The sequence below is a fragment of the Lethenteron reissneri genome, chromosome 6, assembly GCF_015708825.2.
Source record: "Lethenteron reissneri isolate LAM-NWPU_2019-01 chromosome 6, ASM1570882v1, whole genome shotgun sequence".
Classification (NCBI taxonomy): domain Eukaryota; kingdom Metazoa; phylum Chordata; class Hyperoartia; order Petromyzontiformes; family Petromyzontidae; genus Lethenteron; species Lethenteron reissneri.
Genome location: NC_083784.1, coordinates 1209823 through 1237790, shown reverse-complemented (window position 1 = coordinate 1237790; position 27968 = coordinate 1209823). Strand labels below are relative to the sequence as shown.

At 47.4% G+C, this 27968-nt stretch overlaps 1 protein-coding gene across 3 annotated transcripts; it reads right to left on the bottom strand.

Annotated features, from left to right (window-relative positions):
- Positions 1-27: 27 nt before the first annotated feature.
- On the bottom strand, positions 28-27968 carry PEX7 (peroxisomal biogenesis factor 7). Of its 3 annotated transcripts, none has more exons than XM_061569756.1 (11): positions 27900-27968; positions 24130-24296; positions 22056-22113; positions 20063-20213; positions 17405-17482; positions 16373-16481; positions 15408-15517; positions 14443-14556; positions 13106-13161; positions 8124-8223; positions 28-4452 (listed from the first exon to the last, which is right to left on the bottom strand). In XM_061569756.1, the coding sequence occupies exons 2-11, from the start codon at positions 24248-24250 to the stop codon at positions 4381-4383; spliced, it is 969 nt and encodes a 322-aa protein (XP_061425740.1). In that variant the 5' UTR covers positions 24251-24296; positions 27900-27968; the 3' UTR covers positions 28-4380. The 3 variants fall into 3 exon arrangements, with proteins under 3 accessions (XP_061425740.1, XP_061425749.1, XP_061425757.1); XM_061569765.1 differs by having other exon boundaries at positions 27913-27948; XM_061569773.1 differs by lacking the exon at positions 27900-27968 and adding an exon at positions 25834-25852.

Sequence of the window (27968 nt, the reverse complement as noted above, 5' to 3'; positions counted from 1 at the left end):
AGTGCGCATTATCAGAGTTGTGTTTTTTCTTTGCATTATGACTGCAGGTATTGTGGTCTATGCAAACATGACTCCTTGTAAAAAGGTGTCAGTTTTGTTGCCAGATAGAAGGGTATAAAACCAATTATCATATTTTTACTGGCAAATGAGGTTCCCATAGACGAGGGGAGTTGCTTCGGCAGCTGTGCAGTGGCCAAAACAAACGACCGTGGCGTAGTGGTTTAGTGGACAGTGCCGTGCAATGATCCCGGCGACACGAGTTCAATTCCTTTGACCAGTGGCGAGTGACATCTGAACCGGTGCTGGGTTCCCGACATACGTAACAAAAGCGGTGGCGTGCAGGGAGTTGGCTCAATTCTGGGCCCTCTCCTGTCACTCATAGACACCGACAGACACGGTGACGTATGGTCCAACAACTCCTAAGACCCACACGGCACGGGGAGACATTTATCCACCAGCGGATGGACAGAGGGCTGTAAAGTTGTAGGACTATCTTGTGGTAGAGGAAACAACAGTTCAATACTTTGCTTTGTTATTCATGTCCAAATCATTGTCCATCTCTTGGCATGCCGGGGCATTCGCAAGCACACTGCGTGTCCTCAAGAATTTTAAATATAACATTTACATATATAATATAAGACGAGTTGTGCTGTCTAAACCAATTTGATAAATATTCAGCTGCCATCGATTTGACTGTTACGTGCCACCAAAATTAATGAAAGAATCTGCAATTCCTATTTGAGGTGGGGGGAGGAGGAGGGGAGGGAGCATTCTGGAAATGTCATCACGGAAAATTCGAGAAGCCACCACGAATCATGCATCCCATTATTGCGGAATCTGGATGAGACGGCACACAATTGAAAGCTCTCCTCCCCTCCGGGAGATCCGAACGCCACTCGTACCCCGTCGCGATGGGAACGCGTGGCCGCGCCTCAACCAAAACTGCCAATTTTAATTATCGGGCAGGAAGCGCAGCGTTTGCTGTTCAGAGAATGAACCTCGTCACACACCCACGAACACCATGAGATGTCCAGTACATCTAACGCACCGAATGCCAAGACTTAAGCCGCATTTAGTATTGCGGATCTGCGATTGCCTACCTGCTCTCATGCCACTGCCGGATTATCCCAGCAGCACAAGTAGCTACATGTGTAGTAGCTACGGGCCCCGCACTTTCAAGGACCTCGCGCGAAATGCTTTCAAGCTATCAATTGAGATTCTGCACTTGTTCTATTACTATAGTATTATATTGCCTTCAACTTTTATGAACTACTGGGTGTTTAAGGTTAGTGATTTGGCGCATTATCTGGCTGTATAGCAAATAAAAAAATAAAATTATTTTACTACGAAACAAAAAAAAAATTTGAATGTGTGTTTTTAGGGCCCCTTTATAACATATGCTACAGGCCCCGCACCAGCTTAATCCGGCACTGGCTCATGCCACTGCTGGCACAAAGGGTAATTTGACCTTCCCTTCCACACTGGCCAAATATGACATGTCCGATTGTATCTCCTGGAGTGCGCCAGATGAAAGTGGTGCAAGTTTATTAAAAAAACCTCCACCTACGTCCTCCCAGACGCATGAATGGGTACACGAGTTAGTGGATACAAAATGTGGTCAAATCAGGTTGGGATACTCCCACATGTCCAAGATGTGGCCAGCATGGACAGTCGGCTCAATACCCTCTAGAGAGGCTCTCTGGAGCTCCCTAGAACAGAGGCCCTACTGCCAGCGCTGGCGCGAGCATGCGCTCGGAGGGGCTACACCTAATAACTGGGAGATTTTCTCACCAGTGTCGGCCTCATGGTCTAAGTCGAAAGCCAGCCAGCCAGCCTCCAATGCCCTGGAATTATTTAGGCTGCTGAACTATGGTAGCCATGGTCTGGGCCCAGCTGATGATTTTACGGGACATTTCACGGATGGATTTTTTGACACAGCAAATGGGAAAGGCACACATTGACATCTCGGCTGATTTCTGCTGCTGTACATTCCAAGAGACGTGTTGATGTACTGCACGTATATCTTGCACCTGATCTTATCCGACCTTGGAAAGCGAAGCAGAGTGAAGCATGGGTAGTTGTTGGATAAGCGACCGCCATGCACAACAACAGGTGTTAAAGAGGTTGTAGGACTGCCTTATGGACAGCAGTGGGCAGTGAAGCAAATTTAATTGTAACATACTTCTATGCTCCCGTATCGATGCTCTATGCCTCCACCAAACTACACCAACCAGTGTGAGGATGTAGTGGGAAGGCCCCATCTAGCAGTCGATTGAAAAAAAGTCTGACTATACCATGTACATATATTAAAAGGTGCATATATATGTATATACTTGGGTGGAGTGGTGGCACAGTGGTCAGAGCGCTGGCAATTGAAGTCAGTTCAATTTCCAGCCACGATAAACATCAGTGGCGAGCTTTGTCTCGTTATCTGAACTGGTCCAGGGCTCCCTTCAAAGCACACCAATCAGGAATGGTGAAATACGGCCCTCCAAACCTGACGACAGACACGGTAGGTATACAGAGGCTCTCTTACTGCAGCAGTTTGATAAGGTGGTATTTTAAAAGGGTACAGTTATACTTATTTAAAGTGCATCACAAGGTACATTTAAAGCATCTTATTTGTGTGTCGATCACATAAATAATTTTACTGACATTAAATGTCACCATATGCAAAACAAAATTCGGCAAAAACAATTAATCTCTATTTCCAATACTTAATTTTCAAAAATGTTTTTTACACACGCCATCATATCACAATGATGTTGTATTATCTGCGTCTCATTAACATTCATCAGTTGAACATATCCAGCAATCAAGAGTCTGATTCTCGGCCACATTCATATTTGTGAAATACTTCCACGGGATGAATCGATGCAACAGCAATTAGCACAATATGCTTTGAACCCAACGACTGAGTTGGATTCCCAGCTACAGACACCATCGGTAGCGAGCGATATCTGAATTGGTCCTGGGCCCCCACTTTCCCAACCTGCACTGACCAGTATGGTGAAGTATGGTCAAACCACCCCCATATGGCATGGTGAGGTATTATGTATTACTATGCGTGCTTAGCCAGGAAAGCCCGACCTATTAACCTATTTATTTTTATTTTATACCGGGTAATGTCCACATAGATACGTCGCTTTTTTCATAAGCAACGTGGCCACAAACTGATATCTCAACGAAGTGGCTTATCATGGGGAAATTCACAGCAGCCAAATCCTCGTAAGAAGAGACAAATCCATGCCGCCACGGGGAGAACACGAAGAAAACTCCTGCAACACCAGGCGAGGCGGAGAACATCTCGCCACCGTGGTGGCCCATGCCGTCTCTGCCAATTTTTTTTTTTTTTGCAGGGGGCGATGGCGCTGCTGTGTGATCCCAAATGAGTAAATTTTCAGGTAGAAATTTCCAGCACTGGAATCTTTTCCCAACACCAGTTCCATTGGGTCATTTTTTTTAGCTATGGGACGAACCCTGAACCCTTCTATGTATGCTCGTTGAACTTCTTTCACACCGTACGTAGCCAACCGTGCTAATCTCTCCGAGGCACGAGTGTTACCACTGCGCCAACATGTCTTCATCCAGCAGTGGATTATGTTTAATTTCGACCAGCACCGACTGTGATCCACAGCCCGGGTGGAGGGTGGGTGGAGAGGCGTGATGCCAACGCGTCGCACGAACCCGGGTTCGACGCTGCGGGACGCGGGTGGCACCACGCGCGGTGACGTCACCACCGCGCGCGCACACACACACACGTGGTCAACTCCTCTTGATGTTTCATCATCACCATCATCATCAGACGTGTTCTTTCCACTGTTGGATGAAGGCCTCCCCCCCCCCCACGCGGTCACCAGAGTCCTGCAATGCCACCGCGTTCCATTTCGTCGCTAACCCACGCGGGACGAGATCCCATTGCAGTACTCGGTGACGGCATTCACAACGACGGCTGAGTGAACTCACAATAATCTTTCCTTTGATTATATATATACAGGGTGCTTAAAAAAAATGTGAACACTTCTGGGAATTTGAAACAACAACACCAATGTGCCTCCGCGCTATGGAGACCACCTGGAGGAATTGCAGGCACGCGTTGACAATGATGGTGAACAAGTGGAGACTTTTTTGAAGCTATTAACAGACATTTGCTATCACGTCACAGTGCAGTATTATCCGTTCATTTGTCATTAAAAACGATAGTGCCATATGAATGTTAACATTTTTTTGAAGCACCCGGAATAAAAAGAGCGAAACAAGTCTAATACTGATGGCAGTCAATGTGACAGCAATTTTAGCGGCAATGCCAACTGCGATGTAGATGGGGCGGGGGGAGAGGGAGTTGGAGGGAGGACGGTCATAGATCATTGGTTCCATAGGTCAGCTTGGAGCAGTATTCAGACACCCAGGAACGTACACACGCACCGTCTCATCCCAGGCGCAGTCCGCAACCTGCAACCGCCCGAGAGGGAAGGAGACAGGGAGAGAGGGAGACAGGGAGACAGGGAGGGGGGGGCATTGTCAGTGGGGAATCATCGGGCCGGGCACCACCCCCAAGGCTGCGAGTTGGGGCGCAACAGAGAGCTCAGAGAAATCGTGAATTTGAATGAAGTCCGTGAAATCGTAGAAGTGGCTGCAGAAATACACGAGATTGGGCGCTTCCTTTATTTGCTGTCCAAAGTAGCATAGGTCAAGTGGTGAAAATACAACTGGAAATTTCAAATACAACTTTGCATTACAAAAACACCTCGGTATTTTCAATGCACTAGGCGGGGCAATCCCAGAGGTGTGCAGTGGGTGGGAGGGAGGGCAGAAGCGACACTGGGCTGTCCCCCACCATGCGAACCGGTCGCCCCATATTTAGATTGTTTCACTTATATTCAACCAGCTAAAAAAAAAAACCCCTTGAGGTTGAAAACCTCTTTTGCGAGGGGGACCTTAAATCACTTCAAATTTATTCGAAATGTCACAACACTTGAAAACGATTTAGATTCACCAGTTATGGTTATTAATAAAAAAAAATATTTTTCATAAAAAAAATGAAAGGAAATGTTTTGGCGGGCACCGCCCCCACCTGACCACATGACCTTTCCATCAACGGTGTCCCCCCGCCCGCCCCCCCCACTCAAAAAGTACCGTGCCAAATTCATATCCTAGACCACGACACACACAGCACAGCACCTGCACTCTGAGAGCAGATCGATGAATCGCCGTGCGTGTTATCACTGCTCAAACCTTGTTGCCGGTGCAGAGAGAAAAGACAACCCATAGTAACGTCACAACAAACGCGACCGGCGGTGTTGGCCTAGCGAGGCAGCGCGCGAGCGGTGTTTGAACAGCACCGCCCACCCCCTCCACCAACCCACCCCAGCCCCTCCTTTCGCAGCACGGATCACTCCAATGTGTCACCGCCTGTCAAAAATCCTCAAAGGCGTCTTTCTTAGCGCCACGGCTCATCGCCTCGGTTTTCCAATTAAATTACCAGCCGCGTCAAACGGGAAGGGCGGTGACGCGCCAACGCTGGCTGGCGGTTCCGTTCGGCGAGGCGGCGCTCCCCGGCCGCTTGGCAAATATTTCAACACGTGCCCCTCGCCTGCGACCGGCCAGCGCCAGCCGCCTTGCGTGGCCGCTCGTAAGCGCCGCGTGGACACAACCCACCGGAAACGACTAACCAAGGGCGGCGGAAACTATCACGGTCTCACCGCTAAATTCGCCGATTCGAGCTGTTAACTACCTCGCCTGGTATGCAGGAAGACAAAGCGTGTCTCTCTCCCCCGTGGTCACGGTGGATTTTTCTCCGGGTCGTCCGATTTTTTCCCTCCACATTTAGAATCAACATCACGTGTTTAGAGTATTTGGCTGCTATAAATTTCCCGATGATAAGCCACTTCGTTGAGCTATCAGTATGTGGCCAGGTTGCTTCTGAAATAAAAATTGCTTTATAGCCGAGTCGGCCTTACCTGGCAAAATAAAAATTGCTTAGCTGATCACAGCTTAACAAGTAAAACATTTTTTTGAGTCTATATGCAGATTAGAAACCATTCTATTATTTCGTATGGCAATATATTTAGGAGCTAAATGACAACGTCAAGGTGTGCTGGGCACGAGGAGCGGGCATCACGAGTGAGTCTGTGTAGTTTTGCTATTCCTCCTCCGTAGAAAGCAGCGCAGGCTACAGTCGTTTACAATGCGCTCCACAATCAGTGTCGCTCGCATGGTCACGATCGCACTGCTATAAACCTCTTCCGCTGAATGCAAAACAATTACTACGATATAGAAACAGAGTACGGAGCACAATGGAGAGGGCCTTTTCAAATGCGACAATTTGCCCGGATGCTGTGATTCATCCTTGTTTCAACATCACCGCGATGTTGTTCCTGCGGTGACGTTCACTTATTCCCTTTTTGTCCTCCCGTTGCCGCGCACCTGGCGCAGGTGCCAGTCAGCCGGGCGCAGCGACGCCACAAGAAAAGAAACAACACTCCGCCACATATCCTATCCCTCTTGACGCATCAGCACGAGCATTGTTCCAAAATAAAGATGTTTAAAATGAATGAATACGTCATCGGCTCTTTCCTTTAACTATAATGGTGATACCAAACAACAACAAAAACCCGTGAATGATTGCTGATCGAGCAAAGGTCAAACCTCATTTCCCTGGGGTGATTGGGCTTTTTGGAGTGCAGCTGCCAAGCTTTGGAATTCTTTGCTAATAAGCCAATCAGAACCATTAGATATGTTTAAGTCGGCCTTGAAAACCAAACTCTTTCGATTGGCCTTTTCCCTTGGCTAGTTCTGGCCATTTACCCTGCATGTTCTGTCTCATTCCTGCTTAACATGCACGGGGCGCATTGGGATCTACGGATGAAATGTGCCTTACAAATACAAATAATTATTTATTAACTGATACCCTGGACACGCTTACAAAGGAGATGTTCGATCTCAAGGGACTATCGAGGTGAAAAGATGTTGATACAGAGAAATAGCATCTATAGAGCAGAATACAAAGCTGTAGTGCTACTATGGTGCCACCCCCTCTGTGGCCCCCACCTTCATCGACCCACACCGACCAGCGTGGTGAAGTACGGTCAAACAACCCCCACAACCTGCACGGCGTGGGAAGGGGGGGCTAATCCAGCAGTGGATTGACAAATGTCCATGCTTGTACGTAGATACACGGTGGAGCGGTGGTGCCGCGGTTAGCACACTGTTATGAACGACGAACCACGTGGCCTGCGTTTGATTGCAATAATCAGCTGACATCACCGCCCCCCACGGTACAATGACCAGCGTGGTGAAGTATGGTCAAACACCGTGAATGACCACAAGGTGTGGAAAGGCCTTCATCTAGTCGTAGATTGAAAGAAGGCTGGAAAGTATAACATTTTATACACACCAAAGAATGACAGAGTGCATTAGGAAAATGGGACTGTATAATTATATTAGAATTGTCTATAAATGTCAAGCCTCAAAGATGGATTTTATCATAAGTGCATTTTTTATATTAAGAATTTAGTTACGGCGTGGTGTAGTGGTTATCGCTCTGCGCCATGAACCCAATGTACCTAAATTCAATACCCGACCACAGTAAACAGCATTGGCGCGTGATATCTGGACCCGTCGTGGGCTTCCGCTTTGTCAACTCATAGTGACCATTCCAGTGAAGAATGGTCAGGCAACTCCCATGACACACGACATGTTGGGAGGCCTTCATCTCGCAGTGGATTAACAAAGGCCTGAAAACTCATCAAAATTTGTTAAAACGCAGAACCTCAAAAAAATTGGCTCATGGGCAAACACTGATTAAATAATTGCCCGATGCTCGAGTGGGCAATTGGGTGGAAATCACCTCCACGAGATGCCATAAGCCAAAAGTGGAACTTCCATATTCACATGACAGGGCCCAAATAGAAAAACCACGAATGGATAATCACAAAACATCGCTGACCCGCCCATACTAGACATCTGTGAGGAAGAGCTGCATAGGTTATCGGATTCCTCCAGTCTAAATATTCTAATTCTAATTGGCATCCCAGGCTATGTAACATGCCATCTGGGTTTGGCAGAGCATGCTCCCACGGCCTCTAATCGTTTATGGCTGAGCACCTGATGCGCGACGTTACCTGCCCAGGTGTGTGAATGCTGAAGTCGAGGCCACAAACAAACTCCGTGTGGTGTTCCACCGTTTGGAGCAGGGGAACGGGCGCCTGGAAATCCCAAAACCTGCGAAAGGAGACGAAGCCAGATCAAGTGACCACACCAGCAGTGTTCATTAAGTCAGCATGTTTTTGGTATTTATATTAGTTTGTAGATTTAAGCTTGGTCCACGCTCCAAAATCAAATTTGAGTAAAATGATGTCGGCATTGAGGCCTTATAAAATAAAAAGTTATCGAAAACTTGGCAGTGAAAAGCAGAACTATAGGGATTATCCTTGTCAGCCAAGATGATGATGTCACGCGACATGTGCTCGCCCCCCCCCTCTCGATGACGTCATCACAAATGACCTCACCCCGCGACGTCACACGTGGTGCGGCGCCACGCGACATCACCTCGTGATGAAAGCTGGGACGTATCGTCTACAGTGGCAACCGAATACATCCGAGGACCGTTGCACGATGGAGAAGGGTTAAGAGAATCCAATCCATGCGTGCGTGTGATCTTTCTTCCTTGTTATTTAAAAATGTCAATTACATAAATGCATTTTTGTTGAACTAACATCAGGGATTTAAAAAGAAGTATTTATACACATTTCCGACGCATGGCACACTATAACAAAACATACTGCTGCTCGACTGTACGCATTTCATGTTAAGGCAGTTCTTCATTTTAATAAACTAAAGAGGGCTGGGAAAAAGTGTGGGTTAAGCGGCTAACATAAAGGAGAAAAAAGATCTGTGTGTATTGTTTGAGAGGGATATCATACAATTTCAAGGCCTTTTTTCTGAGGTTATCGAGTCCAGCTGTGGGCATAAATGATTTAATGTGTTTCGAAGGTTGCACACCGAATCCTGAGTTGTGAGCTAAAAATCACAATTTTGTGCAAGTACTACAAACGAGAAGAATATTCTACGGCTTTTGAAGAAGAAAAAACTTGATGCTGTCACTTAAAACTGTCAAAAAACTAAACTAGTTTGTATTTTACCAGGTAAGGCCCAATGAGCTATATAGCTCGTTTTCAGAAGCAACCTGGCCACAAATGATAGCTCAACAAAGTGGCTTATCACGTGGAAATGTTTCGTAGCCAAACTCCAAACTTAGAGGCGTCAGGGTCTGGATCGAACTCCCGACCTCCTGCATACCAGGCGAGGAAGTTAACATATCGCCACAGAGGTAGAGCAATGAGATCGATCGGTCGTTGTGCCGAGCGAGATAGTTGCTCGCACCGCTGGAGCATTTGGGACGGTGACGGCGTGGGGAGGCCTTCGTCCAGATGTGGATAGACAATGGCTGATGATATTTACGATTCATGGTGCGTGCATATCTGCGCTCTGGTCTTGTGAGAACAGGGATATAATACATAAGGCCTGGGTATGGCTAAATGGGTTTTATTGCACACTGTGTTAAGTGGAAGTCGCTCGCTTGCCAGAATTCATCGCTGTCATGATTCTGACTCGGTGGGAGCATAAATCTGCGAACTTTGTCTCGCGTGAAACGTTTATCTTTTTAACCCTTAGGATGATGATGAAGTATTTGAAGTTCATGTGTTCTCCCTGTGGTCGCGTGAATTTTTCTCCGGGTCCTCCGGTTTTCCTCCCCACATTGAGAATCGACATCACGCATTTAGAGTATTTGGGCTGCTGTAAATTTCCACAAATCAGCCACTTCGTTGTGCAATCATTGGTGATAGCCAGGTCGCTTCTGAAAAAGAGCTTTATAGCTCAGTGGGCCTTTCCTGGTGAAATAAAAATGGTTTAGTTGAATAGTTTAGTTTAGTATGGGCCGACAAGCGGCCGCTCCGTCAGCGGTCTGGTCCATCGAATCGTACGGAATGCTAAACGCGCCGGTGTGGTGCAGTGTGCGCCGACAGCGCTCTCTCCCTCGCCGAACGCTGCGACTGCAAAAAAAAATCGGTGGCGGTGACAAATGGAGCCCATTCACAGCGAAGGCGACAACGCTCGTTTATTATCCTTTTATGCGGCCGCACCAGCCGCTCAAAAAAGCGTCTCGCGACACAGAAGGGGCGGCGGCTTCCTGCTCCGAGAGATAAGCAACTTCCCCCGTTGTCCGTGAGCGAGAGAGAAAAATGACGCGAGGTGCCGGCATCGGATCGGCAAACGGCACAAAACGGCACAAACGGCGCTCCCGGCGCCATGGTTCTGCGCGGCGGTGGCCGGCGGTGCAAAGAGAGGGCTCGGGGCAACGCCGCCACCGCTGCCGCTTTGGGATGCAACGATAGCGCGCTCGGGATTTGTTCACGGCTTTGTATCGCGTAGCAAAGGGCTTTTATTATTATTATATTTGTAGGCCGTGAAATTAAAATAGCTCCCGGCAAAAGGCTGCAGATGTGAAAAGTACAAGAGACATTCAGAACGGAACCTGTGAGAAAAGACTTGGAGCGTAGAGATGCATGTTTTACGAAGTGGGCGGGGGGGGGGGGAGCAAAGATGAAAGCTCAAAAATATCATGAATAGCCACTCTTGTTGATATGAAAATATAAAATACCAACTAAGTGTGCATTGAGCATTACATGTATGAACTGACGTTTTTTTTCTATAATTTTGTATATGTATTTTTATAGTCCTGTGAAAAGGTTGCACTTGATGTCAACAGGGAGTGGAGTTTAGTCACACGTGCTGGTGACAGTTGAGACACGAGTTGCTGTTGTTGAAAGGCTGTTTGCCTAATTGTTTAATCGAGGATTTTTTATCGTTACGAGACCTCGGACGAAATCATTCTCAAGGTGCCAAGGTGGCGAAGAGAAAATAAACACAACACTGAATATTGATATTAATAGCACTGCTATAAAAATAGTTGGGCGCGGCTGAATATGAATTCCCATAGATGGAATAAAACATTCGAGCTGCACTTTACGTGTAGAATATGCAGCTATATTCCACGGGTAAAGGTGCAGGGCTGCAATGTTCAACTCACGCCAAGGCTGGCTGGAGGACCTCCACCCGAGGGATCTCCAGACAGTCCCTGTGGAGGGTTTTAGCTTTCTCTGCAATCACACCACGAAAGAAGCCCAGATATGTTCTATAGTTGAGAGTGTATATACCAGTAGTCTTAGATTTATATTGGCTACATGTATTTTTAACTTCTTTGACACCGTACGTAGCCAACCATGCTAATTGGAGGCAAATCACTTGTTCAACTGATGAACATAACCGTAGACTTCTAGGTGTTTATCAGGAGATTGTAAAGCAAAATGGAAGTTTTGGCTGTCCCCGCCCTACGAGTAAAACCAATCAACGACCAGGCCATTGCGTTGAATGGCCTACATTTTAACTTGTTCTCGCAAGTTCTAAGGATAGGCTAAGCTTATAGTGATGCCACATTTCAGACCATCAGAGTTTCGGTCACACAGTCACAATCCTCTACATGTACTGTGTAGTAATAACAACGCCATGTCAATCAAGGAGGCTGTTTGACCGCACTTCATGCTGATCAGTCAGTGTCGGTTAGAGAAGGGGACGCACCCGGGACCGGTTCAGATATCACTCGTCACCGCCGTGACCGGGAATCGAACTCGGGTCTGCAGCTTCAAAGCGCCGCTCGCGAACCACTGCACCCGCCGCCGCTTCTGCCACCGACGATCGCGAATGTAACAATTCGCTTCAAAACGGAAGCTCAACAATAAAAGCCACGAACGAGCACTCGGGACTCGCCGCCGCTGCTGCTGCTCGCGCGCGAGTGGCGTTACCATGGCGACATTGCGCTCCGTGCCGCACGCACAGACGCGCGCGAAGCGAGACCCCCGTCTGATGGTCGATGTGGCCAAGACAAAATGATGAGCGCGGAGGGCGCTTGAGTGCGAGAGAGCCCCCATAGCCAGAACGGAGAGTCCCACGCATCCATTGTGACAAAAAAAGATAAAAACCGAGCGCAAAGGCGAGCTCTCTCCTCCCCGCATCTGAAATAAGATCCGGGCGGGCGCATTTGTCAGCGCCGCAGATAAAAAGGCACTCGCCGTGGCGGCGATACCGGCAGTGCATTCATCGTTCCAAATGTCACGCGGAGGTAAAGAGCCTCCGCAAATGAAGAGCGCGGCCGCCCGTGTCGCGTGGAAGTGCGACGGAAAAACAATCTGCGCCGAAGCCCACGCACGCAACAACGGACGCGAAATAAAAGAGGGGCCGTATCGCTTACAAAACACCCATTTTAAACGTTAAACACGTCCGTAATCTGAGGTTGCTATTTTCCATTTTACGAGTAAAAACATTAAGCCCAACGCGTGTGTTAATTGAGTAAATATTCAATGCTGCACACCTGTGTTTATATTTTTGGTAAATTTTCAACAATGTTGCATTCAAAGATCTTACACGTTCAAAATGTGATCTTATCCACGATGTTTTTGAAGTGGAGAATACAGCGTTAGTAACAAAATACAAATGGGGCCGTATCTTCTCCTTCCCACAGTTGTGGGAAGGATGGGATGTGTAAAAATACATCTTTTATGTTATTAATTTTGTTAATTTGATCAAAATAAGCGGACGTTTAACCAGCCGAGTGGTGATGGTTGTGACGACACCACCCATCTCGTTATTTTATTTAATTCTGATTGACTTAAACATGACTTGAAGTTTAAATTGTATTCTTATAATAATAGCTTCTTATGAATTAGGCTATAGTCGAATTGTTTCATATGTTTGTATGAAAATATTATTTAAACATTAAGAGTCAAAAAACCTGTATTAAAAGGTTAACAATGTAACCACCTCCACCCCCTCTAAATATCTACTCCCCACTGCTGTCATTAGAGAGATAAGAACAGAGCACGGAATATGGAACAACGCAATATCCGATTCACAAAAATGAAGAAGGCATCGTCACGGCGATGCACCACTCTGCTAATCCTGACGCAATCATCTGGGGGTTCAACCACCTCACCGCACAATTACAGATGTGGCCAGAGAGAGAGAGAGAGACAAGGCTTCTGCTCACCTCACTGAGAAGTCGTAAGAGCAGGAAGCCAAGACGGTAGGCTGAAATGGAGAACACTGCAAAATAGAAACACGTTGCGTTAAACGAGCTGGTGGCTTCACTTTTACGGTGGCGACTGATGATCGTTAATGAGCCAGCGTGGAGCTGGGGCAGAAAGCTCCGCTCATAACCGGAGGCCCCAAATCCTCGCTAGGGGGGTCGACTCAGTGGACGACAAACCGTTTGCTAAAACCCAGTTGAGCTTCACTAGGTAATGAACTCGGATTTTGAGTGGAGTTCACGCCCTGACTAAACTCAAAGCAAGTTAGAGTGAGACGCCGTCATGCGTTGATGTTGAACTTTGTCATGGAGTCTTTAGCCACCAGTGAGGTGGTTCATCGGTCACGATTCGATGTCGGCACGGATAGAAAATATCTTTGTAAATGTGATAATCTTGTTGGGTGGGGGAGGGGCTCATGGAAATAATTGTGGAACAAAACCACGACCACGTGGCCTAACCCACCCGTGGCTGTGAGAGTTGAAAACATGTATCCCATTGGTGATTGACTTGGATTAGTTCAGGTTTGCGATTCATTTCAGGATTTTTTTTTTTTACGCAACAGTGAATATAGCCAATCAATTATAGGGTTCCCTTGCTTTATTCGAGTAATTTTTTTGGAGATTTTGCATACATGCGGCTAACCCATATCCACCCAAAATTCACTACATCCGGGTTTAATTCACTCGCATGCGGCTATGCAGTCGGAAATGCGACAACGTTGTGTGTGTACTGCATCACCCCCTACTGGCAGGTCATAACGATTTGCAGGCCGGTGCAGCGTGTACCTTGTGTGCCAAACAGGGAAAACGCTGTCAGTGGAGGATCTCCTTGGCTCGACTGCACTCTGGAGCAGTTGACATGAGTTGCGATGGAAGGCAACCGAGTTGAAAAGGTCACACTCATTACACACAAAGCGCTGACCACAAAAGAACCACAATACCTTGCCCATCTCGTCAGGGAGCATAAACCATCCTGCAGACTCTGGTCATCCTCGCAGCGGATTTTGTCTAACCGTCGAAAAAAGACGGTCATTGCATCGTGTGCTCTAAGATGCACTTCTGCGGCCGTCTGGACCGCTCTTCCTTTCGATATGAGGAAGCCACTGGTGCTGTGCACTTTTAAATCACATAGATTGAAAGCTTATTTCTTTTCACTGATTGTTGTGTTTAGTTTGCTGTCCTTCCCCGACACCTCCGATAAGCGCGTTTGGCTATGTACGGTGTGAAAAAATGTAAACACACATACAAACGAGCCATTTAAACAAACGCCATAAAAACCTAGAATCTGAAACCCTTACCCTGACTCTCCGTATCGCGTACGAGTGTCCGAGCAGGCTAAACACCGGCTGCCGGATGTTTCGCAGGTCCCAGCCGCGGATGCCACAATCCACGGCGGCAGAGACCAGCAGATTCTAGAAACGTTCACGGGAAAATTTTTTTATTTTCATTAAAGATGCAAGTAAAACAAAAACCCAACGGTTCCCGATGCAGAGACACCTGCAGCGTTACCCCAGTTTGTTTGACAAGATGCATCGAAGTGACATCACAAGAGCAGTCTGGCTGGAGTGATTACCCGGTTTTTTTCATTCAAATTTAAGATGCAGATTAGGATATTGGCGTCGTGTTATGAGAAGGAGCATCCATTTGGATTTCTCGCAGAACAATGTAATCCTTCATGTTAAGAGAACGGTCCATGGAAGCGGACAACACAGAGCTACCTCTGAAAGCCCTGCAAGTGACCTCTGGTGTGAGGTTTTTATTTTCAACGGTTTTACTTAACTTGACTCCTGTGCCGTGGTCAAATCTTGTAATCAACATTTAGTCTACTTCCTGTTGTCTAATCAATTCCACATTTTGCACACGTACTCAGATCCACTGACAATGCATGCCTGTATCAAACACGGCATAAATTAATCAATTAATTCGCTACTTTAAAGCAATTTACATTTTGTACGGGCGCCTTATTATTTAAATATATATTTGTGTAGGTCAAAAACGCCGCGATCCCTAAACTCTCGAATCGCCTCGCCCAAGAAGCAGGCGCCACACGTGTCTCAGGCGACCGCGAATTAAACCGTTGTTTAAAAAAAAAAAACTTTTTAAAGGAGTTATTCAGTTGTGCGGTCATCGGTAACCATCAACTCTCTCTACTTAACAACCCAGATTAAACACAGGTGGATGCGCGGGATTCCAGTCCAAGCTCTCAACGGCGCCACCTCCGTTTAGCTCGTGGCTGTAGCGCTGCGCGACCGCGTGCGGTCACCTGGTCGTACTTGCACCAATCGCAGCTGAGGACCTCCTCCTGGTGGGCGGGGATGACGATGCGCGCCGCGTGCGGGCTCTTCACGTCCCACACTCGCAACGTCTGGTCGCCTGGCAAGCGGCGTGCACGCGCACAGCGCGAGAGAACATTCAGCACAACGAGCAACCCATTAGAGGTTTGTTTGGGTTAGATCGCGTGAATATAAATGTGTCGTTAAACCCGCCGGCAACGGACACAACCAATCAGTCAGGTTTGTCACGTAAACAAAACGTGCCAATGAGTTTCTAGTTCAGCACAGCGGTGTGTTGGGGAGTAAACCCACAACATTTACAATTCCAGCACCGTGACGTTTCGCCGGTAATCACAACCAGCCTCATCAGGCGACAGCCTACGTGTTAAACTGACAGTGAGTAATGTCCGCGCAGGAAGGAAGCCACCCGCCCTCTCCCCTGCTGGCTGGCCGGCTGGTCGGCCGGAGCAGCACAGCGATTGCAGCAAGCAGATTGCGCTTGGAAAAAGAGCATCGAGGGATCCCGGGATAGATAAAAAAAGTAGCAGGTTCTGGGATGTCAACAGCTGTTGCCTTATGGAAAGGCTTGCCTCTGATAAATATGAAAAGTTTTTTTATTGAACCAGGTAAGGCCAACTGAGCTATTGAGATATTTTTCAGAAGCGACCCGGCAACAAATGATAGCTCAACGAAGTGGCTTATTTAAAGCAGCCAAATACTGTTGTTTCATTCCTGTTGCTGTTCCTCCTGTTGTACCGTTCCCATCCTGCTGTAATGTGCACCGATGCACTACTTTATTGAGGACGACATTGGTACGTAAAAGAAAGACTGATTGAGTAAACAGACATTTAACACTTCCACACCTCATCAACGAGTACAAATGTAGCGGATGTCTCCTTGCGGCCTTGCGTTAACTCATCGCGGCGCCTTCCTCCGCGAGACGAACAATGCCTACCGGACGCGGAGGCGAAGCAAGATGGGATGTGCGGAGACCACACGGTGCTGTACACGACGCCCTCGTGCCCGCGATACTCGGCCAGAGACGACGGGACCGCGGGGTCCCACTGCGGCGGTAAACAACGCCACGTTCAGCGGAGCCACGCGTCACGAAATAATACCGTCGTCGCCGTCGTCGCCGCCACGATCGATCCAGCGCTGCGTGAAGGCCTCGCCGGGCCGTCTCGCCCATCTCTCGCAGTTTCGCGAACCGATCGGTACGCGAGAATGTTCAAACGCGATTCGTTACACGACAACCGATTACATACAAAATACATGGTTCGAAAATTTGACAGGCCTTGCCCACTGGCGGATAAAGGCCTCGTCACGGTCTATTGGTCAACGGAGCTTGTTAAACCGTGCATCATATCTTCTCATCTTCTCTTATATAGATTTAATATATATGTGAAAGGGAAATTTGTGAAAATGTGTGACTGTTCGAAATGTTTAGCATACTTCCCGACATGCAACAAACTTGAAATTTGGCATGTGGGTAGCTTCCAGACTGTACACCATGCAAAAAGTATAAAAATAGACTTTTGTATTTTGGGGGGGGGGGGGGGGGGGGGGTGCAATAATGGATATATTTTGCACGGCAAGTGAGCGGTGACGTCACATCTGTGACACTGCATGACGCTGCCGCATGCGGTGACGTCACATCTGTGACGTCACCGCATGCGGCAGCGTCATGCAGTGTGCCTGCTGACGTCACGCATCCCCCACCCCTATCCTCCGCGTAGGCCGTGTACTAATCCAAGACAAGAATCCAAGTCTCGGGCGAAGCCGGGTAGTAAAGCTAGTAGATTTATAAAGCGCCATACACCAAGGCGCTTTACAACAATTGTAAAATTGTACAAAATGGTGAGCGCTGGTTGGCGAAGTTTGGTAAAAGGAAAAATCGATCGTGTCTCTTTGTCTTCCATGCGATTATCGACAACGCTATAAACCGAAACGGAACAACACTAATTGTCAACGAGACGTGCTCACGCACCACTCTGGCCGTATGGTCCCATGATCCCGACACCACGAGGTTCTCCCCTCGGGTCTGGCTCCAGTCCACGCTGTAGACCTGCGCCCATCATCATCATCATCGTCGTAATCATCAACGAGCGGTCGCAAATTCACACAAACGGAAACGCGCTGCAATGCAAGGTGAGCGCGTATTGAACGGTTGCTTGCGTTGTATTTTAGATTATGTCCCGAGTCGATACATAATTAAAATTTCATATTATCGGCAGATCAAAGAATGAAGGGAAATGAAAAATGTTTAAAGTATTCATGGAAAGCGACCACAAAACAATAATCACCCCAAAACAAAACAGTGCATCAAACAGAGGTCAGAACTCAAGCAATTTAAATCAACCATATTATTGACCTCTTTGTAATCCAATTAACTTAAATGGTGCGCCATCCAATAACATTAAAAAATAAAACGTGAATGCTCACGCCAACACAATTGGGTCCCTAATGGAGCTTATAGATCCGTCGTGTTGTTTTTAATGGGTTGATAGGGGAAATAAATGCATAAATACCACAATCTGTTTTGACTTCAGAAAAAGGCATTTTCCGCTGCGGCCCTTACACCAACGGCTAATAGTGCGTCAGGATTTGACCCGTCCGCTAATGCATTTTTACGTTTTTCAATCTCGCTTATCTGTAACGGAGGCCGATAAACCCATCGCACAGAATGAATGTCTCATCCCAGCTCTGCCACTGTGGGTCACGGCAACAACGATGCCCTCGTGATGAATTAACATTCCCAATACAGGTATCTCCCACCCATGCAGTGTTATGGAGAACGCATGTGTGTACATTGAACTTCTTTCACACCGTACGTAGCCAACCGTGATAATAGGAGGTGCAGGGGTAGAACAAACTAAAACACAAAAAGCAGTTCTAACAAAATGAGTTTTTTTAATCTAGATTTTAAAAAGCATAGCGCCAGTGGCTTCCGAATATCGGAAGAGCGTTCCGCACGGCTGCAGAAGCGCATCTGAAAGCGCGCGACGCAGTGACGTGACGATGAATGAACATTCCTAAGATAGGTGTCTGTCTCCCACCCACCCACGCAGCAGTAGTGGGGATAGCGCATGCTGACAAAGCTGTGCCTTCAAGCACAGTCGTAAAACTTCCTTCAACACATTTTTTTAAGACCTGCCAGCGACAGGAGAAGAAGTCCCTTTCAGCACTTTCCGCGTACTATCCTGGATCTTTGCCAGAACGGTAACTTTTGTTTGGCCATCTCATGCCGAACTAAGTCTGAACTCCTTATATCGTTTAACTCCGAGCCGAGTAGTGTTTGACAGTCGCTGAGATATTAACTCAGACTTCCCTCGCCCATTCACTTTGAACTCTCGCGGCTCACAGGCTAATAGAGCACAGAAGCTGGATGTTGACTACCTCGCCTGGTCTACAGGAGGTTGTGGGTGTGATCCCCACCCTGACGCCTGCTGTATATTTGGAGTTTGCGTGCCTCTTTTCCCGTGGTCGTGTAGATTTTTTATCCGGGTCCTCCGGTTTTTCCCTCCACATTAATGAACGTGCATTTAGAGCATTTGGCTGCTATACATTTCAACATTGAGCTATCAATTGTGGCCAGGTGGCTCCTGAAAAAGAGCGATATAGCCCAGCGGGCTTTACCTGGTAAAACAAAAAAAAAAATAGCAGGCGTAGTAGTGAATATGTGGCGATGTATATGGAGTCACGGTCGTGTAGCGCCAGTACCGAGAGAAGAGTGCAACTGCGTGTGTAAAGTCTCTCTCTAACGCCAGAGCGAGTATGCCATGGAAAGTCTTTCTAGGGGGCATAGCCCTGGTGACGGTGGGAGAGAGGTCGGGCGAGGACATGGTCCATACTCTTTTTGTTTTTTTCGGTAAAGTCACATAGGTGAAAACTAAATAAAAAATAAAACTAAATTAAATCACGACGTTTCGGAAGCAACACAAGCATCCGTCATCAGGTGTAACTGCTCCAGCAAGAATTACTGTAGCATATGAAGAGGGCAATTTAGAGACACGTGTTTATATAGGGTACTAGGGGGGGAGGAGCCAAGGGGTCGGGGGGGGGGGGCAAGCGGCAGGCCTGTGGCGTCGCGGGCGGTTGGGCAGGGGATTAGCTGAGTTAAGCCGATAGATAACCATCTTTTTTTTATTGCGATGCCATGGTACTCTGAGTGAACCTGAGAGGGCACGTGACAGGACGAGGTGGCAAGGGGGGCTCAGGAGGGGAGTGAGAGAAACACGTGATGTAGGGGCCAGAGGCTTCGAGAAGGAGCCTATAAAAGCCGAGTTCCGTGCCCGATCGAAGCTGCTCATCTCTGGGAAGAAATCCGCTGTCTTCGCTCCTCGCTCCTCGGTCTCCGATCTCCGCGCACGTAGACCAGGCAGCGTCTTAGCTGTCCTGGTCCGACTGAAGAGTTATCCCATCGAGGGTGCGTGTAGTTAGCCGTGGCGGTCACCACCCTAAGTCGTTATCCCGTAATGTTAATCGTTACCCTGTGGTGATAGTTAATAAATGTGTTGCCTCCAAGATCAAGTTTGCGCCTCAGTTGAACCCACGACAAATATAAGCACATTCCACGTAAGCACATTTTCTCACAGCAGCAACAACACAACACACGAGCACGCCTGCACGTATCCCCCAGCCGCACCTCTTTGCTGTGGCCCTGGTAGACTCGCAGGGGCCCCTCAGGCTGCGACGTGTCCCACAGCTGCAGGGAGCCGTCGCCGGAGCCCGTCACCAGCACGTGCTCATTGTCCTCGCTCCACGCCACGTCGAAGAGGCTGTCGTTCCACTCGAACCTGCGAGAGCGGCACGCGCCACCGCCGCCGTCGTACGCGCGTTCCGCGTAGATTGAAAACTGCGGCCGTCTGGAACGCTCTTCCGTCCGATTTCAGGAGACTACTGGAGCTACGTACTTTTAAATATCGATTGAAAGCTCATTTCTTTAGAACTGATTTTTGTGTTGAGTTAGTTTCCCTTCCCCCTGCACCTCCGATGAGCACCTATGGTGCGAAAGAAGCTCAACGTACAACACGCTCAAATCGACGCATGATAGCAAAGTCAGAAGACTGCTGGATGTGCGTATGAACTTCTTTCGCACCGTACGTAGCCAACCGTGCTCATCGGAGGTGTGGCTGATGGTGAACATCTTCGGCCACGATAAACCCACAGCGAGATGAAGGCCTACCCAAGCCACCATCATCTCTCACGATCCTGCGATGTGATACTCCACCCAACAACTGCACAGGAGCTGATTTCAATCACTGGGACTCCTCCGTGGAGGTCCTCTAAGACGTCTTCCTCTCCCTGGCAACTACTCCCATTGTTAATATTGACCATCGGTGTACATCCCTGCCAGCGGACACATCCTGCCCAAGCCCACTCAATTTTATTGACAGTTTGAATTATGCCTTGACCCAACGTGTGTTCTCTAATCCATGTTCCTAATTGGTGGATCATGCTCATCTCAATTTGGCAGTCCTGAGCCCATGTGGGAAATTCCACATTGCCATGGCCAGTGGAGACTAATCTATCCAAAGCATAACCAAAGTTGAGATTCTCACGTGCATATATAGCGGAACATCAAGAGCTTAAGAGGTTGTGATGGTCAATGATATTAATAAAAATGGCCATTTATTTTCATAAAATATTTGGGAACTGAGCGCTCACTGCTGTGATAATTAAACAGGACATTTAAACAAAGACACATCGGTCAGAGCATGACTTACAGTGCGTTATCATTACTAATAATAATTCACATCTATAATTCGCATTCAATCCGAGGATCCCAATGCGCAAGACTAGATCACCGAAACCTTTTCGTTGCAACCTTTGTCACCTTACGAGCCGTACACAGCATTATTGCAATCGCACCTCACTTAAAAACATTATATAAACATACTCTTAGGTTTTGTCGGTAAAGTCACGTAGGTAAAAAATAAAAAATAATAGAAATAAAATAATATTTATTATTATTTCTGTTTTTTTTACCTACATGACTTTTCCGAAAAAACCTAAGAGTATGAATCCTTGCAGTCACGAAAGCTTCAAATCTAGAATTATATAAACATTATATTAAGTTTCATTTTGTCCCCGTGATGTGCATGCCCCATTTTTTTCTACAGCATCAAAAGATGCAGTTGTATTTAGTTGTTACATGAATGCCATTTGGACTCTACTCAAACTATCGCTTGCTTCCGCGTGATAGATCACGCAGCTGTTATATGTTTGACACCCGCCCTCTGGAAAGGTCCGCTCAGGCATTACCCCCTGGCTTCATAATAACTTTGTGCGTTCACAGAGCTGCGTCACTCACGCAAAACAATCTGTTTCTCAAGAACAACTCTACACAATCCACAACCCACAGAGGTGCATTTTTATTCACGTGTTTTCAGCCACCCAATGAGGATTTATATGTGTAGGAGGAAACCAGAGCACCTGGAGGAAACCAGAGCACCTGGAGAAATTCCGTCGTGCGAGGGAGAAACACTCTATCCCATACAGAAGGGCCAGATGACATTAACCCTTTCCCATAAATATTAAGACCCAAGACTGTGAAGGGCCTTATAAGTGGAAGGATTCTTGATCAACATGTGGTGCATGTGTGCGAGCGGTGTGTGTACAGACACATGTGGGCATACCTCCGCAGTTCGGTAATTCCCTCTGGGGTCTGGTGCAGAATCAAGAGGCTCCCAGACCCTGCGTGCAAACCACACACCACACACGCATGAGCTCAGGCACAAGAGTTCACATGGGGTTTCTGCATTTGCACAGCCATTTTTTTAAGTGGTTGTCATTCAGGCTCTGGTGGAAATTCTAACGAGATGTGACGTCTGATTATAATCCAAAGGGGACGCTGCATTGAGTTTGATAAAAGTACAGCTCTCTGATGCGTTTGTATTTCACTGCATGTTGATGTCCGACGATTCGTTCCACATTCTGGGAGCTTAAACCCAGTCCGGTGTTGGAAGCTTCAACACGCACCTGTTGAAGGTCCCAGCAGGCGGAGCGAAACGTCGGACATCGTACTGAACAACACGCGGTATAAAGCACATCGTCAAAAACCTACTCAATATTATTGATAAAAGTTCGTCCAGGGTTGGGATCGAACCCAGGGCCACCTGCATCCTCGGCGAGGGAGATAACATCTCGCCATCAGCCATGGTCTATCCACCGCTAGATGAAGACCTCCCCATGCCGTCAACCTGTCCCTTACGGTCCAGTGCTGGTGCCACCCATCTCACTCCCGCATGCCAACTGATCTCGTCGCTCCATCTCCGCAGTAGTGGTCTTCTTGGATTCCTTACTCACTTTGGCCACCATTCCGTCGCCCGTTTCATCCACGAGCCATCACACCGTAAAGGGACGCGCGTCCAGTATGATGTCTCTTCATTTGTTTGTGTTCCCCGACAGGCGCCTATGACAGTGACCTCTTCTATGAATAGCTCTAATGGGGTAACAACAAGTTCTTTGTAAGAAGACCTTGCATCTTTAATAATATGAGATGGGCAATTTCCCAGGTAGGTTTGGCCTTGGATATTGTCCACGAGGCAGGCAATGCAGCCACATTATAAATACAATATGCCTCTCAATCACCCCATGCAGGAATGGGACATCAGTTTTCGAGAACAAGCAGTGCTAATGTAAATCATTCCAAAAGGATTACCAGTTGCCGGTAAGTCACACCCATTGAATGTTGGCGATAACATCTGTTGAGGTTAAGTTTAGCCCTTACGTCTTTTCGCTCCGGAAAGTTCGGCGCACGCCCAAATGTGTCACCTGCGAACAATAACTCCCAACAAACCTGGTCGCACAACCAAACGCACCGTCCGGATAAACGGACGCTTGCCTAACTTTGGCAATAAAACACAATGTGTTCATGAACCTGTCTGCCCTGTTGAGTGTTATCCCCCACACCCCTAACGATTAAGTTGTTTTTCTGAAGGTCCTTCAGTTTCCTCCCACATGCCAAACAATTAGACAACAATAAAATCACGGACGTGTATGGATTGTGTAAGGCTTCACAACATGCGTGTGTCCCTGTAAGTATCTGGACGACATTTAATGTAAGTTGCTGTCAGGGGAAAACACTGCATCGCTGAAATAGTCATTTTTGTGCTGGATTGTGTGTCCAGCTTTTGGGCAACCCTTTAAAAAATTTGGCCAGTTTTATATAGGGTAAAGTCCCCAATAGGAATGCAACATTGAACTTAAGTTTCATATATATTCCATGATCTTTGAGATGTATCATGACCCCATGTTATAGACCAACAGTGCTAACGAGCTATCGACGCTGCCAACCTCAGTTGAAAGCAATGAAAATAAGTGTTGAAATATACCTATAAAATACCGCCTGTATAAACTATATAAAAATGTCATTGTGCAAGGGTGAAGCTATCACTTCACTCTCTCGCACAGCGCAGACTTTATATTTCCTGAAGCTGCAGTAGATGATTTACATCACACGATCACACACACCCCGTGTGCTGCCGTCCGATGTATATTTGGCACCTGTTACTATTTCAGGAGGCACCCCTATGCTGTGCGACCCTGCCAAAGGGGTCACGGAGTTCACGCGATCTCTCGTGGCGCGTGAATAATAACAATCACAATGGCGGAGAGGGACCGAATGCAAGCGACAAAAACGCTATTTTGTCTCGCTGGCAGGGGGAAAGAACAAAAAAAACGGCGTGCCGCGTAGCCTCCGGCATTTACCGGCGATGCCGAAGTACTGCGATGCGGCGCACGCCAGCTGAGCGGGAAAGAACGGAGAGAACTTGACGGAGTAGCCGTGACGCGCCGGGACACGGAATGTCCGCACGCCAGACTCTGCCATGGGGCCCTCGTGTTCGGCGACAGCGCGGGGCGCTTACATCGCGGACCTGCAGCCCGTCACATGCGCGCGATTATTTATATCCACCTTCGGTCAGGCGGGCTCTCGGCGGAGCCACGCGGCGCGCGCAGAGACACGTGACGCGGCGTGGAGAAGCCGCGCAGTTAAACCGAAAGGAAATATCGTTGAATCCGACGGCTGCCGAGCTTTTGTCCGGACTGCCGTGTTCCAGGAGGACGTGTTCAAGCATGGCGATCGTAGAGCAGCTTTGGCCGCATGTTATATGAGCTCGGTGCGGTGGCCTCTTAAAACTCTGCCACCGTGTAGCTGGATGTTGTCGACGACGGCGATTCTAATTCCTTCACAATGCGTTTGGGCGAGATCCCAAACGTGTTAAAACAAATATATTCAACATTACATTAACAATGCACAATGAATAATCATAACCTTGACATGTGATCATATATGATAATCGACAATGTCTGAAGTTGGTTGTGAGCCATTAGTATTTAGTTAGAGGACACAACATGTTTAATCTTTGCAGGGGATTTTCTAACGGTAAAGACAAAACCATGCAAATGTATTGTTGCAAGCATTGAATTAATATTCTGATTTGAAAAATAATGTATTGACTTAAAAATATATTTTGGTCTTCTAGCATTCACTAACATGATTTACTTATAGATATATCCTACTCGTATTATGTTACCGAGTAAAACCTATCTATTATTATTATTATTATGAAATGTAACCAATATGATTGTGAGTTGTTTATCAACCTTTTCCCATGCCGATGACATATATGTACGTCATCGTGTAAGTAATTGGAACGGAACCAGAAGAAAAGGCCATGCAGGAGGGCGTGTGGCACAGTTTGGCGCTAGCTACCGTAGAGTGTGGTCGTGTCGCTACAGTTCGCTGCGGCGAGCACAATGTCGTTACGCCTCTCTAAATACAATGAACGATGAACCGCTTGCACGTTTCTAGAGATTCAGTGATGAATGGGACACCCCACCCTGCAACTTGCAGTGCGTCTCGGAAAGGGTTCATGTGAATCAGAGATTAAGAAGTGCTGTTACTGCAAAATGAACCAGCTATATTTACACCGAACACATTCTAAACTTTGTACTAATACCCTATCAGAAGATTGATGGGACGCCAACAAATAGAAAACACACCTATTTTAAGATAACCTTTGTTTGATTGATTATATTTGACATATAAAAAACTTGAGTAGATGACAGACTACGTCTTATATTGGCAATGTATGCCTGCTGTGCGCGTCTGGCCTCATGTCTGCCCGTGGTGTCAGGTTCCGTATCAATAGCGTGGACGTGGATGTGTACAGCATAGGGGACGACGTCTGGTGGCGTGAGCCAGGCACAATTCATACCCTCACGCTTTGACCAATGCACAGATGCTCGAGATGTAATTTACAGGATAATTGAAAAGCATGGTGGATGTGTACCGTGTCTGGCCCTTCTATTAACTCACACAGCAGCCTGCAAAGCACACAAACCAATCGAAAACCAATCGAGAAACTAAGTGTTATGAACACATGGGTCTCACATGGGTACAGCACATGCCTCTGATCCTGTGCTTGGGAGATGAGGGTAGGTGGATCACGCAGAGATTTGCAAAACTCCCATGTGCGCTGTGTTGTCAAGGTGGGCAGGAGATAGCAGAAGAGAAAATACATTGTGAATTGATCTGTGCTAGAGCTCGGAATGTTAGCCCCTGGAATGCACGTGCTTTCTCTCGGAAGCTGGGTTTCCTCTCCTAAGATAATCACCGATTAATTCAATTGGCCACATATATCAATTCACGAACCTCTGCCAAAAAGATATTGAGATTCTGAGGATTTACTTGGAAAAGCGCATTATTATTATTGTTTCCTGGATGACATAAATAACATTACTGATGTGGGAATGTTTAAATAATAACCATGACATATAATTGCATGTGATAATCGACAATGCTTGCTTTATTTTATTTGTCATCAATCACAGAAGTGTTTTGTAAACTACAATGTTTTACACTGTGTGGGACTGTCCAAAATTCATGACCAATATCATCCATAATATAGGTTTTTAAAATGTACGCGATCTAACCCAAAAAAACTATAATATGGATCAACCACACCACGATCAATAAAAATTAACTGGACATTTTAACGGCAAGAATCTAACCCAAAACAAAATGCATGGACCACACACACACACTCGTGGTGATACAATGATAACGATGCTGATTATGTCTAGAGGATATCATTCCCCATCCTCGAGCGAGTGCTCCTGGTTTTGGTGGTGACGATGACAACGATCCACTCGTCACATCTGCGCCGAAACAAACCTCGGCATTGCAGCAGCTGCCTGCATATTTGTAGTTTGTGTGTGTGTCTCTCTCTCCCCGTGGACGCGTGGATTTTTCTCGAGGTCCTACAGTTTTTCCCTCCACATTTAGAAGCATGCTTTATGACAGCATTTGACTGCAATACATTTCCACGTGATAAGCCACATCCTCGGGTGATCATTTATACAGCTCAGTGGGCCTTGCCTCGTCAAATAAAAGAATGGTTTCAAGTGTATGCTTGAGTACAGAGAAAATAGACACACGGTCCTGCAAATGAGTGTGGATGTGACTGTCACACAAAGACCCCACCACCACCGCATGGCATTAACATACTGTTGGGGCAAGTGCTGCTATTGAGCATCTATGAAGGCCGGCATAGTAATTGTACACAGTGCACGTCAGCATGTGTAGACATCAGCACCGTGTACTCATCTGAGGCCGAGTCGACCTAGGGGAGGGCCCACCGGGAACCTGTTCAAACAATCCGTCACGAGTGATATTGATCGTCGTTGAGCGGTAATCGAACTCGGGTTGACGGGTTCATATCGCAGCGCGCTAACCACTGCGCCACCGCTCCCCAGACACGCGTGGCGACTACGCCACCTGGTGGACGCGCGGCTGAGTGAGGGGTTGGTGGGCCACGCTGCGATGGGAACGCGTGTTTCTCCAGCCTGGCGGTACGGGTACAATCACAGTCGTATGCATATAACCCAAGAATTCTCAACCATCATCATCGTCGTCGTCGGCCAGGGTTAATCCGCATCAAAGCATCGCTATCTCTCACGATCATGCGATGAAGAAACGAGCTGATTTCACCGCTCCATCTCTTCGGAGGACGTTGTCTCGGACCCCAATAATCTTAGCGGTGCAATGGACATTCAAACAACACTGCAGGCGAGATGTAACACTGCGTTCAGTAAACCACAGAGGACGCTGCAGCCCTCAAAGTTCTTGCAAGTTCAGCTACGAATCGCGCTTCTTGCCAGGAGCGAGCTCTCGAGTTGGCCCCTCCACAGGGTGTTTGGCCTACTCTTCCACGCCGACAGAGGCGGTGGGGCCCCACGCTGCGCGGCCAGCCTGGAGACCCGAGAGCAGGCGGCGTGGGTACAGTGCGGGTCGTTAACGTCACTGTACAGACCGCACTGTGGACGAGCGCGCAGCCAAACCACGCGGCATCGCTTCAGCTCGCGGTAGTTTAATACATTTAACGCGTTAATACATCATGCACGTCAGTGTGTGTAGATGTGTGTGTGTGTGTCGATGTTTTGAACTGAGCAAAACAAAACCGTGTCGCACTTACACCCGCGACTCGCCTCGGACTGCGAACACTCGGCCCACGGAGACACCGGTGAGTTTTACGTCATCGCGT

What these genes read in the sequence shown, in the direction of transcription:
- PEX7 (XM_061569756.1), bottom strand. Translation starts at nt 24,250, where the DNA reads ATGGCAGAGTCTGGCGTGCGGACATTCCGTGTCCCGGCGCGTCACGGC. An exon ending in GCAGTACTTCGGCATCGCCG is followed by an intron (nt 22,114 to 24,129) that starts GTAAATGCCGGA and finishes GTTTGCACGCAG; the next exon opens with GGTCTGGGAGCCTCTTGATT. An exon ending in GGAATTACCGAACTGCGGAG is followed by an intron (nt 20,214 to 22,055) that starts GTATGCCCACAT and finishes CCGCTCTCGCAG; the next exon opens with GTTCGAGTGGAACGACAGCC.